The sequence below is a fragment of the Anopheles arabiensis genome, chromosome X, assembly GCF_016920715.1.
Source record: "Anopheles arabiensis isolate DONGOLA chromosome X, AaraD3, whole genome shotgun sequence".
Classification (NCBI taxonomy): Eukaryota; Metazoa; Arthropoda; class Insecta; order Diptera; family Culicidae; genus Anopheles; species Anopheles arabiensis.
This window is the reverse complement of record NC_053519.1, coordinates 4462752-4481461: the sequence shown is the minus strand read 5'-3', so window position 1 is coordinate 4481461 and position 18710 is coordinate 4462752. Positions and strand designations below refer to the sequence as shown.

Below are 18710 nucleotides of genomic sequence, written 5' to 3'. Positions count from 1 at the left end.
TACAGCTCTCACAACTAATAGAGCCCTTGTGATGTGAAAATGTTGTAACGTACAGAAAAAAATATTTTTCACGTTTTGTAATTTTGTTTCAAAAAAAATCCTGCCAACTTTAAAATGCTATAACTTAAAAAAGATAGCGAGTAGAACTAATACATGCAAAGTTATGAAATTTTTATTAATTTTTTCAAATTTCTTCAAAATCTTGCATCGGTATTGGATTTCGCATTCAAAAGTTACAAGCCTCCAGAGTCGCTGGCTACCTGGAAACCGGTTGCCTGGAATGGGGTTAATTCATAATTTATAGAGATTAGATTTTTTTATGAAACGTGTTGGTGCAATCGCGCCAATGAGTGAGTACAGCTCCAATGTAGGTAATAATTTGATTGTTTTTTTACAATTTGTTGACAGTGATCGGCAGTCGAGCAGTAAAAGTGCTCGAAACAACTGCTCGAACGGATCTGTACGGTACAACCTTTGGAAGAAAAAATACATTTCAAAATCGTAGTAAGTTTTAATGATTTTGTTTTTTTGTTTTTAAGTTTCCATTAGCAGCTACTACCCCGAATTAAAAGTAATTTTGTCGAAACGAAACAAATCCATCCAAAAAATTACAGCCGTCCCAAAACGTCGCCGCCCGTTTATAGCGCTGCGTTCTGGTGCTCACCGTCCCAGACGCACCTCGATTGTGACGTTGACGCAAAAACGGTTTTCCATGACAAATGCTCTCATTTCTGGAGGTGTTTTTTTTTACTTTTCCGTTGCTCTCATTGCACTTTCTCTTCCCTTTTCGCACCAATTCCTGGTGCGCCCTGCCCAGCACGCCCTTTACGCATGCTGCCTGCGCTCTCTCGCTCTGTCGCACACACACAGACACACGGCACTGTGTCTCTGCTGGCAGCGAACGCACTGGGTGTCCCCATCCGTCAGACGGCCATTGAAATTTTCCTTCGCTGGTGCGCGCTGCTGTCGTGTGGTCAGTGTGTGGAGTCTCCGAAACAGAGTGTGTGCGTGTTTTTTCTTCCCTTCTTCTGCCCCGTGCGTGACGACGACGGACGACGACGGTGCGTTGCGGTACTGTGCTGGGCCGGGCGTGGAAGAGGTACCAGCCAAATCGGCCAGGAAAAGAAAACAGACGCAACACACACGTACGCACACATACGCGGTCTCGGGTGAGCCTGATTTGGGATAATTGAATCCACCTCCAGGGCGGACAGTGTCTCGCAAGCAAAACGAAAAGGGCAACACAACCCAAGAAAGGAACGGTGCTGCCCATTTTGCTTCAACTCTAAATTGTGCGTTTGTGTTTGTGCCTGTGTGTGTGTCTGTGCGCCAGAGATAGAAGTGGTGAGCAAAGGGAAAAAAAGAAACATTGTGTGTGTGTGTGTGGGTTGGTGCGTGCAATTATTAGTTTATTTAAAAGGTTAAAACACACACGCACAGAAGTGGTTCGTGCGTGCGTGCGTGCTTGTGTGACCATGGGACCATCGCGATCCACTTAGAGCGCTGCCCTCTCGCTCCCTTGCGCGCTCGCTCTCTTTCTCTCGTCATTGCCAAACCCATCCTTCACCCCTCAGCCCCCTATCAAACGTACAGGAGCCAGGAGCGTGAGCCGCCACCGCAGCCGAACGGCTCACAGGACGGCTCCAATTTCACGGCCATCACACGTGCGGCGAGTGCGTGAGTGTTGTTGTTTTTCGCGCACACCTGTATGTGGTGCAAAAACGGTGGGAGGGGGGCAAAAAAAGCCCCGGTCGTGAGAAGAGGACGACGTGTGTGACGAAGTGTGTGAGAGGTGGTGAGAAGTTGGACGGATGAGAGTGCTGCTTTTTTTCTGGAGCGGACTGGGAAAAGGCAAAAATTGCAGTACACACAAAAAAAACATCTCCACATTCCCCCTTTACACACACACACATGCACACATACGCACGTTAGCACACATCGATCGTTCGAGGAAGGAACGGAAAAAATGGCCCGAGCAGCAGTACAAACGTGCACACACACACACATACGCAAGCTTCTTTAAAAGGAAACCCCCCTTGCCGTGTGTGTGTGTGGCTGTGTGCGCTCTCCTTATGCGTGTCACGGTGTGTGTATGTGTGCGTCTTGTGAAGAAGAGAAAGAAAATTCAACCATCCGGATGCTCTCCACCCCCTTATGCGCGCCTTCCCTCTGCGGATGGGTGTGGGTGAAGAAAAGAAATGTGTCCGTATGTGTGTGTGCTGGTGGGCTACTTGTTGTTGTTGTTGCTTCAGTGGCCAATATTATCACACCATCTTCGCAGAAACTCACCCCATCCCCAGGGCACGGGAACCATTTCCTTCCCCACCACCCTTTTTGTGGTCGTGCAGGAAAGGTAGCAAAGGGGGAAGGGGGAAGAAAAACGAACGAACAACAACAACAACAACAACAACAACAAAGAATAATGTTTGCCTGGAAAGAATTTTCCACTCTCCTCAAATTCAATCAACCATAGCTAAACTTCCCTCTTTGGTTTTGTCTTTAGAGAAACACCGAGAGAAAGAGAGCGAAAGAGAGAGGGAGTTTGCCCGTTTACTTCAGTGCTTTCATTTCTTCGCACGCATCATGAGTCATCGTTTCGGTGTGTGTGTGTGTGTGTTTTGGTGTTGTTGTTGTTGCTGCTACTCGGGGTTGATTTTAGTGGTGGGAGCTCGGAATCGTACCTACCCTTGTTCGGAATCAATTCCGGAGCCGATTCTGAAGCTGGAATCGATTCCGATTCCGGAGTCGACACCGGAGCTGATTCCAGACTTGGGTCCGTTGAGACGATTCTGATGCCGGATCCGGAGCCGAATTCGGAGCCGATCCCTGAGCTAATTCCGATGCTGAAATCGATTCCGAAGCTGATTCCGATTCCGGTTTCGATTCCGGATCTGATTCCAGAGCTGATTCCAGAGCCGAATCTCAAGCCAATTCCGGAGCCGAATTCGGAGCCGATTCCGACGCTGGAATTGGCTCCGGAGCTAATTCCGACGGCGGAATCGATTACGGAACTGATTCCGATTCCGGTTCAGAAACTGATTCCAAACCTGGTTTTTTATCTGATTCCGGAGCCGATTCCGGAGCCGATTCCGATGCCGATTCCGATGCCGATTCCGATGCTGGAATCGATTCCGATTTCGGAGCCGATTCCGGTTCCGATTCCGAAGTCGATTCCGATTCCGATTCCGGATCTGATTCCTGAGCCGATTTCGGAGTCGATTCCGGAGGCGATTCTGGATTCGACTCCAAAAAACTTTCTGAGCTATCCGGAATCGATTCCTTGATTCTTCCCATCACTAGTTGATTTTGTGGCGAGCAAAGGCTCTCTTTCATTCCTTTACTCGCTCAGGCGTTTCTGTGTGAGTGATTTTTTTGTATTTTTTAAGCAAAAAAGGGTTTTCCTTACACTGGAACACACAAATAACAGGGCCATGGAAATTAGTTTCCCCATTTCCTTTCCATTAAACCTGTGTGTGTGGGCGTTCGTGTGTGTGCGTCCATCGGCATTCCCTCACTGTGGGAGCTGTCAAGTTACGCACTCCTTTATTTTTCTATTTTTCTTTTTGCACACCTCCGCCAAGAGCTCTGCGATGAGATAGAGATTCTCCACATGCTCTCCCTTGTTTGGTGGGACTGGTACCGAAGTTGGAACAACTCAAAGGGCGCCCTGCTTCCCGACACTTCGGCCGGGGAAAGGTTGGAGCTCATCCGGCCGACGACTTCTGCTCACGTTAAGCGAGAGAGAGAGAGAGAGAGAGAGAGAGAGAGAGCCATGGAAAACCGCCTTCGAACACCGCTGGCATCTGGCCCGTGTGCATGAAGGGCTCGTCTAAGTGCGTGTGTGTGCATGTGTGTGTGTGAATGTGAAAAATCATCACGCAACGCGGAAATCCGCCAGACCGACCAGACGCGGTGGACATTGGCCCGCACACACGGACCAGCCCAAGAAAACGGAGCTTTGGTAGAACAAAGCGAGTTGAAGAGGGACAGAGAGAGAGAGAGAGAGAGAGAGAGAGAGAGAGAGAGAGAGAGAGAGAGAGAGAGAGAGAGAGAGAGAGAGAGAGAGAGCGAGAGAGGTGAAAAATAACAAAACCAAATCCATCCGCCAGCAAGCCTGTATCCAGCTGCTCTTCCCAGTGTAAATCGCAACGCTCTCTATGTGTGTATGTGTGGGTGTATGGGTGTATTGTGCGTGTGTGAGCATTTGCTGTTTTTCCAGCTCGTCGGCTCACTCTCTTCGGCTCGCCTTGTGTGAGGAAAATGTGTTAAGATATTTAATTTCTTGACGTATTTTTCGAGAAAAAAACAATTAAACATTTTGTGATTCTGGGTGTGTGAGTGAGTGTGTGTGTGTATGTGGCCGTCCAACGGTGAAATGGGGTAGGGCCGTTATTTCATCCCTTTGTGTGTGTGTGTTTTTCTTCAGATTGTGCGAGTGTGTGAGAGAGAGAGAGAAAAGCGAGAGAGACCATCTCCTCAACCACTCCCCCCTTCCCTCCCGCACCCAACCATTCCGAAAAAAACACGATGCAACAGGAGAAAGATGTTCCAATCGTCGGTCGCATACTGGAACGCGCCTGTTGGGCTGCAATCCGCACGACACTAATATCTTAAATGTTTTGCTTTTATTCTTTTTTTCCTTGCCTTTTTTTTTTGTTGGTTCCTGTTTCGGCTGCCGTCGATGGGCTTTCTGCTACGGGTGCTCGCACACACACACACACACACACGCAGATAACAATCAGTCGGGTCGTGCCGATCCACACCGGACCAGCAACGGTTGGGTGCAACGTCCATCCACCGTCATCCATCAGCAGCAGCAGCAGCAAGATTATCCCCGGGAACGGGCGGCAGGCGGCGATTCGGACGAAACATCCCTACCACCGTGTGCCGAAGCAGCAGTAGCAGCGACAGACCAGAACAGCGGAAGTGTGTGTGTGTGTGTGATAAAAGATAAAAGAAAAAGCGCGTAAGGGCGCACATCGTGCAAGTGCAAGAAACCCGTGTATTTGCGCGTGTGAAAGAGAGTGAGAGACAGGCCCACACATACTCACGGAGAGGGACGGAACTTTGCCTCAGCTATCAGTATTTCGATACGGGTCCGCCTCTATCGGAGGTCGGATTTGCGTCCACACAGCAGCACAGCTTTGCTGTTTGTTTGCTTTTTTGTTTTGTTAACTTGACCAGAGGCAACAGTTTTGGCGACCATCAACACTCAGCAAACACACAGACACCCACCCACGTTTACTCCAGGAGGTGGTCTGGCCCTCACCCGCCGCTTGCATGACGCGAACGTTCCAGTAAGTCCCTCCTTGCCCGGGGACCCGCAACAATCAATCGAACCAATTGCCAAAAATAAAACCAACAACGGAAGCCAACCCCCGTTCGAGGTACGACAAACACCGCTCCCTATCAATCAACCCTTTGTCGGTGCGGAGGGAGAGCAGCGGACGAAGGAGCCGCTCCAGGCGGGCGCGTAGTGTGTTGCGAAAATGCCGAAATGTGACGTGAAGACGAGATACATCCCTGCCACCTTCGCCTGGACCCTGCTGCTCAGCACCACCTTCCTGTTTTTCTGGTACCCGTGAGTAATCCTTGGCCGCTGGCCGACCCTCCCCCGTATCAACTCCCTTTCCATTCTCTTGGTACAGCTTTTTCATTGCGCTGTGTGTGTTTTATTTGTTGCAGATGTCGCCAGTTCTACATCCACCGGCATCCGTGGGTGCCGGCCTACCAGGCCGTCATCACCTTCTTCGTGATCGCCAACTTTACGCTGGCAACGTTTATGGACCCGGGCGTGATACCGAAGGGTAAGCGAAGGGCAGGGAAACCATGGCTGCAATCATTACCGAGTCGCTAAGGCATTTAGAAGTTGGAAAAACCGTGAGGAGATAGATTTTCCATCCTCCCGTGATGTGGGTTAGCTCTTTGCGGACTGTTACATCGTGTGCGAGCGAGATTTGTTTTGATTAGAATATAGGGCTAAAGTAGAGAAACAGGTGTTGCTGTCTTACAGGGTTTTCCAGGAGTTCTCATAGCTGTGGGACACTTTATTGACTCTATCTCTTTGTGAAATGAACTTTATGTAATGGGAATTTGACTCTATAGCATCCTTGTTGGACAAATCCAATAGCAATTTCCAAGGAGCCTGTCCCAAAAGGGTGCCATAGAGTCAAATTTCCAGCACATGAAGTTCACTTCCCATAAGAAAGAGTCAAGTAAGTGTCCCACTCCAATGAGAACCCATGGAAAACCCTGAAGGGAATTGAACAGATTGATGTTGGTTTATAATCGGAAAGATGGTAATAATTGTATGTTATTCGTTGTGACTACAACACGACTTCATGTCAAGCTACACGATATGGAAGACATGCTTGCAGGCATCCTAAGTTTTCGCGACAGCCTTTGCATCATGTTGGTTCAGAAAAAAACTCGATGGAACACATGAGACGGATGTTGTACCAGTTTGCGGACTAGACATGTCAAAATTCTGCCAAAATTCCTGATATGTGTGTTAATGTTTCCCAAGTACTAATACACTGTTTGGCGGGTTGCATCGATCTCCCGGGCCAGATAACGCAGTAATGTAGCCACTTGTACCTCTGTCTTCATTTTTAGCTTCTTTTGGAACTTCACAAATGAACCTGGGCTCTCTTTCGATGCGTTGATTGTTGCCTAATAGTGCCAAGATGTTGGCGACCAAAACGCCGAATCGTTCTTTTGCGACGACTTCTGTACGGAGGCCATTTAAGACGCTACGGGGTGTCATTCGTTGATCGTGCTCGATTTTTAGTTGGTTGGTTCCCTTTTTTGGCCATCATGGTTAGAGTTTGACTAATAGAGGTGTTAAGGTGATAGATGTTGCCTGTTGTCTCATCGGATACCGCTATTCAAAGTGCAATTACAGGGTTTTCCAGAGGTTCTCATAGTTGTGGGACACTTCTTTGACTTTTTCCTATTGGAAGTGAATCCAACATGCGTTGGAAATTGGACTCGTTGGATTTGTTCAACAAGGGTGCTAGAGAGTCCAATTCCCATTACATTCAGTTCATTTCACGCAATATGCAAACGTTATGGGAGCATTAGAACAAGTGAATGAAATAACGGTACATTTGCTGACATTGATGCATAAACAGTTTACAAGACACCACGAAATAAAAGGTGAAAAGAAAATGCTGTAAATGCTGACAGGCACTTGCAGATCTTACGGGGTAATACATTTTTAAATCGTTCCGCATATCGAAGCACAGGACACTCAGTCATTGCCTTTGCAACGTCGTTAATAAATAAATTAAACAGTAATAGGCCTAAACTACTGCCCTGTGGACCGGCTAAATTCTTCGCAAAATTTGTCCAATTTTAACTCGTACGGGACGACGCACCAAGTAGGAATCAAGCCACCTGATATGGGTTCAAGCCCCGAATGGATTAAGTCATTATAAACATAGAGATAGGAGAGAGTACAGTAACTTGTCAAACAACTAACATTCAAAGAGCTGGTACCAGAAAAAGGAAGAATTGTGCAAAAAAGCCATAAAAGAAAATATGAAATTCTTTGAGCAAGACAGCAATGCAAATTTTCCCCTTTTGCACATTTATTCAAAGTAAAACATATTAAAACTGTTTTGTTTACCCTCGCACGCACCACCAGCACCACCAGACGAAGACCGGGAGGATGAGTTTCGGGCGCCGCTGTACAAGAATGCCGAAATCAATGGCATTACCGTGCGGATGAAATGGTGCGTCACGTGTAAATTCTACCGGCCGCCACGCTGCTCCCACTGCTCCGTGTGCAACCACTGCATCGAGGTAGGTCGAAAGCTTGCGCCCGCGTAACCCACCTGCCTTCTTAACTCTTTGCTCTCTCTCTCTCTTCCCCTTCACGACAGACGTTTGACCATCACTGCCCGTGGGTGAACAACTGTATCGGCCGGCGGAACTATCGGTTCTTTTTCTTCTTCCTCATCTCGCTGTCGGTGCACATGCTGAGCATCTTCTCGCTGTCGCTCGTGTACGTGCTGCAGAAGGAGAAGGACAAGCTGACGGAGGTGGAACCGATCGTGGCGTAAGTGTGCTTTCCCTACTTGCCGATTTTGGATTTCGATTTTAATTATTTTATTTTATTTTATTGTGGTGTCACATGGTGTCCCACCACTTTGCAGCATGATACTGATGGCCATCGTAACGCTGCTCGCCATACCGATCTTCGGCCTGACCGGCTTCCACATGGTGCTGGTGTCGCGCGGTCGCACCACAAACGAGCAGGTGACCGGCAAGTTCAAGGGCGGCTACAATCCGTTCTCGCGCGGCTGCTGGAACAACTGCTGCTACACCCAGTGCGGCCCACAGTACCCGAGGTTAGGAGACTTCTGCTCGTGTAGCTGTTTTTTTTCCAACGAATCTCACACCCTTTATGTTTCCCTCGGTACTATTTTTAGCTTGCTCAAGCCGCAAAAGTACGTGGCCCGCCGCTCGAACAAGGAAAACCAATCGATCAGCACCATCACCAACGACGGTGGTCCCGGTGGTGGTGGTGGTGACGCTGCCGGCTCGGGCCGCCGGCACATGTCGACCGGTGGGCCCGGCTCCCAGCAGCAGCAGCAGCAGCAGCAACAGCAACAGCAGCAGGCACTGAATCAGGGCGGTGGCATCTACGATAATAACCGGCACACGCAGGTAAAAACCTATATGGATCATGGAAATGGTCACGGTATACGTACAGTTGGATCCAGTCATTACAGTAAGGTGCGTAGAATGTTTGGCTTTTCCTTTTATTATTATTATTATTATTATTATGATTACCACTGTTTAGTATTATACTTCGTTTCTTAACCGCCTACCTTCCCCCCGCGCCCTACTCTTTTCTGGGCCCCTCTTACTATCCCTCTTACTACTCACTGTTCTTCAATGCTGTCGATATTGAATAGAACGCTCTATCATCTGCCCTCTGCGGCGCCTAAATCTAGACTCTATCTTCACAACCGTTGTAACACACCATTTCTGCGCTGTGGCTTCTGCCAGTTCTGCCATGGGGCTGTGCTGACTCCAGCTCCAGCTCTCCAGCTGACACTCTGACCTTTGCGCTAACCACTGTCTCGCCCCGACCTGCATCCTGCTGACCTTTTGTGCCGGTCGGGGGTGGGTTTCTGGGTAAAAGTGAGGCTCAGCCCTCTACGTTACATTGGGGGTAGCGTTACATGCCATATAATATTCCCAAGCAACATTTTTACTGTTGTCCACGTGACCGACCGGTGTACATTATTTAGATATTTAAAATATTTTAAACTGTGATGAACGTATAAGTTATTTGTTTTAAGATTATTCGATATCAACGAGATTGAATTCTTCAATTTCTAGTTAGATCCAATTTTATATATTTTTATTATTGCACTACGGTTTATCAGAAATAGCCATCGAAAGGTCTAAAACCCTTAAAGATTTAAATTGGAGTTACAATTCCAATAATTTTAATCTATTCATAACCTTTTCAATTAAAGCATAAATTGAATAATAATGAAATTAAGTGCAAAAACAAGGCGCTGTATAAGTAAACACTTTTGTACAATGATTATGATTTCAATGTTCTAGTCTTGCAATGGATGGGCAAATAAATATTTTTTGTTTATTATTACATTCATTTTTATGATTGAAATTCTTATAAAAGTAATTTTAAAATTTATTCTTCTTCTATTTGGCGTAACGTCCTACGCGAACATGTTGGTCTGTACAGGCTTTCGAGACAATTCATTACCACGCAGACGGATAGTCAATCCTTGCTACGGAGGGCTTGAACCCATCCATTCTTGAACCCATGACGGGCATGTTATTGAGTCGTTGGAATTGACGACTGTACCATGGGACTGTCCTGCCTTAAACTTGTTATAACTTTGATTGATTAAAAATTTAATTAGATAATGATTATATGTTACCTTTCTTTGAAACTGATGAATTATCAAGGAATCTAATCTTTATTAACGATTATTGAACCTTTTTTTTTGTTCAAATTTGTTTCTTTTCCCTTTATCACGTAAAAATAATCAATATTAAGACATGATTATCTATCAGTTCGCTCATCCAGGGCGATTAAATAAGGTGTTAAACAAAAAATGCTGCTTGGGTCTGTGATCAACAGCCGTTACGCGTTAACTCTAACGTAACGTAGAGCGCTGAGCCTTACTTTTACCATTTTCTGTCTGCCTTTATTGTGCACTTTTCACTCCTCTACTCCATTTGTTTTAACATTTCCCTGTCCTGTGAGGGTTCGGTTTCGGTCTTCTATCGGGGGCGTGAGGTACTGTCTGGTGTGGTCTGTTTTCCTTTCGCTGGTTTATGGTGTGGCTTTCCCTCTTAACGGATTTTTTTTTTTAAATCAAGTCTCTTTCCCTTCGGTCATGTAAATTGGTCAGCTAAATGTATCCTCCTCGGTGCAACTTATTGACGCACTACTACATAACGCTTGAACCATCGTGTGTCCACTATCGAGAGCGAAAGAGAGAGAGAGAAAGAGAGAGGGGATGTTGTTGTTTTGTTGGTTTTGCTTTGGAAAAGTCTGCCCCATTAACCCCATTTTCTTCCTGCCCGATACCAACTCCTGATGCAGGATTCTCGCCCTCCCCTACCTCGTATCGCCTCCGCTGCTTTCCTCTCGAGGTGGTTTGTGTGTGTGTGTGTGTGTATTTTTTTTTATAATCCCTTGTCACAATTCTTCCACTATACTTTCACTGCTGTGTTAACATTTATTTTAGTTTTTGTTTTGTTTCGTGTGTGTTATTCCTCATTTTGTATATAAACTTATATTTTTTTTCTCTTTCCAATTCCTTTTCTCTCCCATCCTCCTTCCTTTCCCGCACCACCACCCCATCCTGGTATGCTCGCGTGCCGTTTATTTTTGTGTTTCGTTTCGTTTATTTTCATTTTCTTTCTTTTGTTTTTCCTCTCTCCGCATCCTTTTCCCCGTGTGTTATCCGCTCCGCCATCCGGTTTCCCTGTTTTTGTTTGTTTTTTTGTTGGTACCATCTTCAAAATGGCTACACATTTGGCATTCCCCGTTTTCCCCACCGTTGTTTCGAACGCCGTTCATCGCACTTTGCACAACATCAGTTGACCGAGCTATAGTGTATCGAGCCTAAAGAGAATGAAGAGAGAGAGAGGGAGCGGGCGAGAAAGAATGTAAAAAAGCTTCCAATCTCCACACCAACCCTCCCCCCATTACAACGATCTACACAAAACGTCACACAAACCGTCCGTACAGTGCGGGAGGGTTTTTTTTGTTTCTTTTGCTGTTGAGTTGTTGTAGCAATTTTTAACTCTAAACGAAATTGTTACCACGTGTTCGGACCGCTGTTGTTGTTGTTGTTGCGGCAAGCTTGCAGCTCCACACTAAACACCACGTGCCTCTCAGTCAGCGTCCACACAGCGTGTAAAAAAGGCGGCTTTGCTTAACTTAGTCTAAGGCGCATGAAAGGGCATCTCTAGGAACAGGGAACGCTAGCAGGAACGATTATTATTTAATTGTTTTTAGCCTGTTTTGTTACGAATAGTTTTCGCAAAGGGTTTAGTAAAGGCGCAGGGGAGCAAGCACAGGGATGTTTTTTTGGTTTGTGCTGCTGCTAGCATAGTGTAGTTTAATTAGGTGCTCTGCTGCTGGCCCATTGCCAGTGCGATCTCTCAGGGAATCGATCACGAACGCAGCGCAGCCCAGCTCGGGAAGATGGCAAGTCAAATAGTAATAGCGACACGCTATTAGCGGTGCTTAGGAACTAATTACGAGCGAAACTAACTAGTGATGGTAAAACGAAAGAAGTTTAGGTTAGCATCGATTCCGGCTAGCTCCGATCTGTTCTGTCTAGAATCGGTTCGGCTTAAGAATCAGAATTGACACCGCTCAGAAAGAACGAAACGAAACGAACAGTCCGGAGACACATTCCACTGCACATTCCTTTTTCGCTCAAAACACGGGCACATGAGTGTAGACGGGCTAGCAAGATCACGACGGCATGATCTTAATCGCGCAACGCGCGACTTAGATAAGTTGTAAAAAAAGAAGAAACAAAAAAATATATACAGTGTAGATTAGAGCGTACAGAAAATCAAAATATAAAGTCCATATCCAAACACATCGACACCGACCAAACACACGGCCTTGCGCGCGGCGAGTGACTAAATTGTGCTGTCACGCGCGGCATTCCTCACACAGTTGGTAGTTTTGTTTTTTTTTTCGTTTTTTTAAGTATAGTGTTTAAGTTTAGTTTCTTTGGTTGTTGTCAACTTTCTTCACCCTTTCCTAAACCCCTCACGAACTTCCTGTGCCATTTCTTTCTTCTCTCTGCCTCGTTCTCTATATCGTTTTACCTGCTGACATTTTTCGCACCCCTTGGGTGTTGCCGTTCTACCTAACCGTCATCCCCATTGCTCTAACCCGTTTGCCTTGTTAAACTCAACAATTTTGTCCAATCTTGCGCCCTCATCCCGATGTACGGTATTTGGTTTTGTGATTTCGCTCGTTGACACATTCGGGTTAACCTTTTTAGGGTTGTTTAGAATCAGATCCCAATCCCAGCTTCTTCTCTAACAGTGACTTTGCCTGTTGGTAATGGGGACTCTTCTGTCTCTCTATGGTCCCCCCCCACCCCTATCCTTTTGCCTTGTAACCACGAACGTAACGAATAGTGACACCTATCGCAAACGTAGTTAACCACTGGTCGATAAATATATAAACGACCAATATAATTACAAACATGGAGATTTGGTATCGCGCAGCAGGCTGTGCTTTTGAGTTATATTAATGGTAAATGGAATATTGAATTTAAAGAAAACAAAACGTTAAGATGCGCGTATGATGATAAATTAATACTGATTCTACTTGTCGTTACGTGGAAATGCCGGCCAATGAAAGGCTTTCGAGACTTATTCAGTGCCGCGCAGCTGGGAAGTCCTTGTTATGGGGGATGATCCCCATATGAGGTTTGAACCCACGATGGGCTTGTTGTTAGCCGGCATCGCGAAAAATTGAACACATTTTAACAGTCGTTGACGCTCGTTTATTTAATGATGACCTTGGACCAGTCGTTGAAATTAACAAACGAATTCAATGCGTTCGTGAAGCCAAATTCGAGCAATATTGAACGACTGTTAATTTTTAACCGTTTAATTAGCGATGCCGGCTACAGTTTTGAGTTGCTTTTTCGTGCCAACTGGTATGCTCATTTGTAAAATAAAAAAAAAAAATACACAACGCCAATTTCACAGGTGACGAAACCATTCGATCGGTGTTTATGTTGGTCGTTATCGTATTGTCGACCGGTAAGTGAAATTAGTGCTGCAAAAGTGTCACTGTCAATGACCATAAACTAATCTGTCTGAAGCAAAATCCATGTGAGCGTCACGTACTCAATACAGAGATAATCAGATGTGATGTTCTAATAGATCTTGGTGACATTTTAACAAGCAACGCTAGGTCAGTCACTTTGTCTTAACTTTGTTTTGCTGTGATTAGTTCTGCGAAATGTCAATGACATAGTCATGACAAATTTCGAATGAAAAAAGTCATGGGTAATATGAGGGAATTTCTCGCTTTGTCTGACCCGACAGACCATCAGACCAGTCAGAGCGAGAAAGTATGCTCATTTTGTTGTATTTGACCACACGCCAAGTATATCCCAAGAATGTCGTGGCCAAATTAGTGACAGGAACCAGGAACCAAGAATTGGGTGCTAAACAAAATGTCACCATTTTGGTCCATCGACTATTTGAGTATCATCTCTGATCATCACAGTTGTTTTCGTGAGTTGATTTGAATTTCGATCCAGTCATGAGTGTTGGTGACTGAAACAGTGGCATTGTGTCACATCCAGAAAAAGTCATGATTATGCTTATGAGGGCCTTAAGTTCAGCTTGTCAGTCAGAATTTTGCATGTCACGTTTGGCATATAATGACGCACTTTCATTGAGTATCAGATGCCACGGATATGATCATTGTTTTCGGTTGTGATTATCACGTGATTCTCATCTAATTCTAATCGAATTCTAATTGATACATTTGTTGGTCGATATAACCACACCAGTGGATAATTGGTATCGACTGTTTTGGTGATAGGTGTCACTGGTCCCATTTCTAAAACTCATCATCCGCCTAACCGGTTATTCGTTCTTTCGCCTAAAATAACGCTCGCGGGGGGGGTTCGCTTGCCGTACTAACACCACTAACCACAGTTGCGCGCACCCTTATCTCACGTGTGTTTCTCTTTTTTCACCTCTCCCCTCGTCCCCTAAACATCGCTCACGGCATCTCACACCCATTCACCCACCCTCACGCGCATCCTTCATGACACGCACGCACGCAACACGACACGACGACGGGGGTCAGTCCGCGGCGGATTACGTGCATCTCGTATCATCCCATTCCGTCTCGCTAAAGGCACTCGGGCAGGGCACCAGTGCGGAAGAGGTAAACTTCAACTGTGGGGGGATTGTGCTCCTTCTCACTGCTCGCTCGCCTTACTACCGCTGCTTCTCGGCTTTCCCTTTTCGCAATAGGCGCGCGTGTAAATAGGCGCAAAGAAGCTTAAGAGTGGGCTTTTTAGCTGTTGTTGTGGTTATTGTTGTTGTTGTTTTTGTTGTTAGCTATTTGGTTGACAGCCTTTCGTGTGGGATTCCACGCGCGCTGTACCGCGACCACCGATAATCGCTTTGCTTTGCGCTCGTAACGCTTTTGGTAACGGTTTTGCGTTACTGTAGCTACCGATCCTCTCTGCTTCAAGCTTTTGCTTGCCATTTTTGCCTTTCTAAGCTCGTGCTTTTTTTTCTTGTTACTTGCTCTCGGATTTGTTGGTACCATTTTCACTAAAATATAAGGAAGTGCTCCTTCCCGCCGCCCCTCCCCCTTACTAACCAAGCCACTGTGGTGGTGCTTCCTGGTTTTAACTTCATTCATCGTCTCATCCCATCCATCTGCATCCACACTGCCTAGCGCTTTAGTGCTCTACTCCTACATGCTTTCAACAAAGCTCCAAACCCGTTTCCACCTCCTGCTATAATAAACTCTTTTCGCTGCAAAATGTTGAGAAATGCTGTTTGACAAATTCCGAAAATTGAAAAGGGAGCTCCTTGAAAGGTCTGGGAATTAGAAGGGAAGGCGCGGGACGAAGAAATAAGCTCTTTGGTTAAGAGGGATGGAGGGAGGAGAGGAGGGGTGTAGGGGAAGTAGGGGAACGATACAGCTGTGTCCGTCCGTGCTCGAGACCGGCGAAGGTAAGTGAGACTCTGTGTGCCGTCTCTGTGTCTCGCTCCGCCCACCTCTCCTTTGTCCGCCATCCCCATCCACCAATAATCTTAGTACATTGTGTTCCTCCTGTTCACTCCTCCCACCCCGATGCCACACTGTGATGCCGTCCTGTGGGTGTTTATGTTTGCAAGCAAGCTCTGTTTGTGTGTATCAGTTTAGTAATTAGTGCTGCCGCTACGTCGAGCAATGGGCTTTGCTTGCCTTTGCTAAGTGTTACAGAGAGTTGGGAACAATGCATTCAAGAATTTTGAAGTTTATTGCGTTTTTTCTAATGAATCACAACCAATTGCTGTTTGCGAGTCTTTTGAAATCTTTTGAATCATTGTAAAGATTCAAAGCGAGTGATTATGCACTGTATTGCATTACATTACAAGAGGCTTCGTGGTTTAAAATGATTCCCAGTGCATCGCATTAATTCGACACTTTTTGTGTGAAAACCTATACCTTAGCCTCATTGAGTCACGAACCGCGTAGGATTCAATTCTCTAATTTAAGTGAGTCGTCACAAAAGAAACATGAATAGTATTTCACGCTAAAGAGTCCTTGTTGAGATCTGCATCGATGCAAACGTTCATCAACTTTTAGAAGCGTTTTTAACTGTACAAAACACTAGTGTTGGGTCAATCTGATTCAGTTTCAGAATTAATAAAGAATCTTTGGAATGATTCGATTAATCTGAATCTAGGTTGAAACGATGTATGAATCTAAAAGATTCATCATATGAGATTCATGCATTTCAAAGATTCATCTTATGAGATTCATGAATCTTACAAGATTCATATATCTCGAAAGATTTACGAATCTGTAGGAATTCATACATCTCCAATGATTCATAGCGCTTGAGCTGCTTATTATTCTTCTTCTTGGCGTAACAACCTACGCGATCATGCCAGCCTATATATGATTTCGAGACTTCTTGGTATGTACATCACAGCCGGATAGTTTGTTTTGCTACGGGAAGACGGTACCTGGAAGGCTTGAACCCATGACGGGCATGTAGTTATAGTCCCCTATAACCCTTCCCTGAAGATTCATATGAATGAATCTTAACGAAACCAACACTACAAAACACATAAGTAAAAAATCAAGCCTTCTAGGAAAAAAACAAATCTTTGAAGTTAATTTGAAGGCAGCGTGTAGAGTCGTGTTGCAAATCAGCGGAGCAGTTCGTTAATCAATGTGTTCAAATTTGTGTGCTAGTGTGTTGGTGGAAACACATTTTGTGTTTCCTCGCCTTAGTAAACGTCGGCCCCAGTGCTCCCCCCCTCAACCCATCTCATTTCCCATATCTGTCAGTCATTAGTTAGCTCGCTTTGCTATGTGGGTGTAAGCGGTTTAGGTGGATAGCAATCAATTTGAAGCGTCCAGATGTGTGTGCGTTTGGTTTACTCGTGTGTAGTGTCCTCCGTCTTGCTTTTTCGCTTACCTCTCCCCATTCCAAAAAAAGGTCGCTTGCGTGTGAACGCAAATCCTGAGCGTCCCCTTTCTCGCTGTGTAGTTGCTTTTTTTCTGTGCACATGGTAGTGTGGTGTTTCCATTGCCCCCCCATCCCCATTTTGTTACGTCATCACTCTAGCTTAAGCAGCTTATTTTGTGTGCGTGCCGTCCCGCTGATTTCGCTGCACGTTTCGATGCTCTTCTCTGTTTGCAACGTTTCTGACTGACAGTTGTCCCCGAGCGTGTGTATGGATGTATGTATGTATGTAGGTGTATGTGCGAGTATGTGATTGCGTGTGCTTGGTTTGTGTATGTGTTACATCTCTCTCTCTAGCTCGTTGTACTACTTAAGCGTGCTCTGTTCTTAGTGCGAGTAGTAGTTTGTTGCTGTACCATCGATCGTTGCGTTACAAAGCGTTACCTGCCACTATTGCAGTTCCCAACCAGCGGTTTTAGCTACACGATTATAAATAGAAAAAAATGGGAATACTTTAGAAATCTGGAATTTGCTTTCCAATGTTTTAGTTCCCAGGGTGTCGCCCAAGTAGCGTCTAAACAGTGTAGACCGCACTGGATCAATGATAATTGTTTTATAAGAGGGACTACTCGTCCATGTTTGCGTTTGTAAACAAAACATGCTGCTTGGGTTTTGCGATCTACAGGCGTTACACGTAACGCCATCGTAACGCGACGATCTGTGCTACATATTCACCTGGCGTTACGAATGGTTGTCAAACGCACCATTCATGCCATGCAGAACTTCCTTAGCATATGGAATGCTATGACAATAGAAACAAAATCTAAGGATAGCGCGTAAACAAATGTTCTTTTTCTCTCTTACGCCCTCTTCTCTCTTTTATACCCTGCCTGTTCCTGAACTTCCTATACCCATACGTCCGTCCCTGTTCCCTGGCTCGATTTTTGTTTCCTCAACCCGTGATCTCTTTGCTGCGGCACTATCTGTTTCCTCCCAAACTGATCGCACCACAATCCCACGACGCGCTCCTCCATCATAAACAAAAAACCTCTCCCCGCTCCAACAACACAGCTGTCACCGGGTCGCGAGTGCTCCGACATCGACATGGAACCGCAGGCCTCCCAGAGCCGGGACTGCGAGCCGACGCCGCCGCTGCAGCGCCACGGCTCCAAGAGCAACTTCTTCCTGCCACCGCTCGACGGGCCCGGCGGCATGGTGTCCCAGGTGGGTAGCGGGGGCGACTCGCCGCGCCAGCAGCAGCAGCAGCAGCAGCACATGCGCATGTACCATCCGCGGCATAGTCCGCATCCGCGGCAGCGCGGGCTCGATCCGTCGCGCAGCTTCACGCCCGAAGGACTGTCGCCCGACCATCCCGGTGGACCCGGCGGTCCACCGCCGATGATTACGATACAGTCCCAGCAGCAGCAGCAGCAGCAACAGCAGCCACGTGGAGGAGGTCCTCCATCGTCGGCTACTCCGACCATGCAGCAACGCATCAAGGCGCTCGGTGTCGCCACACCCCTAGCCATGTCTAGTCCCGTGCGAAGGTAAGTGCCCTCATACATCCAACCATATATATATATATATATAGACTACACGTACACTTTTGACACAACCATCTAAGGTCATGAAGGAGCTTATTTTTGAGCAGCGAAGGTTTTCAAAGATGTGCAGCTGTATCGGGAATCGCGCGGGACCCGCGGGACTCTCCTCTAATGTCCTGGATGACCTATCAAACGTCTGCCAGCGGGCGCAAGTTTGATATGCTCGTATCGTTTAACCATTAATCTCGTCCCCACTAACTCGCAAAACACACGCACACAACCCACTCATTACATTGAATCCAACTGCTCGCTGTTTATTGCTGCTCCACTAATCCTGCTCCACAGGTGGACGTAAAGATGGCGGCTCGGCGCTCCGAAAACAAAGCCAAAGCAAGTGAAACACGCAAAACTTTCGAAATTATACAAATCTACCTGCTTCCCAGCGGTTGCGGCACACCACGAATAACGCGCG

At 46.2% G+C, this 18710-nt stretch overlaps 1 protein-coding gene across 1 annotated transcript; it reads left to right on the top strand.

Moving 5' to 3' along the window:
• Positions 1–858: 858 nt before the first annotated feature.
• On the top strand, positions 859–18708 carry LOC120905459 (palmitoyltransferase ZDHHC5-like). The gene is made up of 10 exons (XM_040316245.1): positions 859–1344; positions 4732–5581; positions 5686–5807; positions 7649–7806; positions 7887–8062; positions 8160–8354; positions 8436–8742; positions 14363–14443; positions 17766–18241; positions 18584–18708. The coding sequence occupies exons 2-10, from the start codon at positions 5490–5492 to the stop codon at positions 18591–18593; spliced, it is 1617 nt and encodes a 538-aa protein (XP_040172179.1). The 5' UTR covers positions 859–1344; positions 4732–5489; the 3' UTR covers positions 18594–18708.
• The last annotated feature ends 2 nt before the right edge of the window (positions 18709–18710 follow it).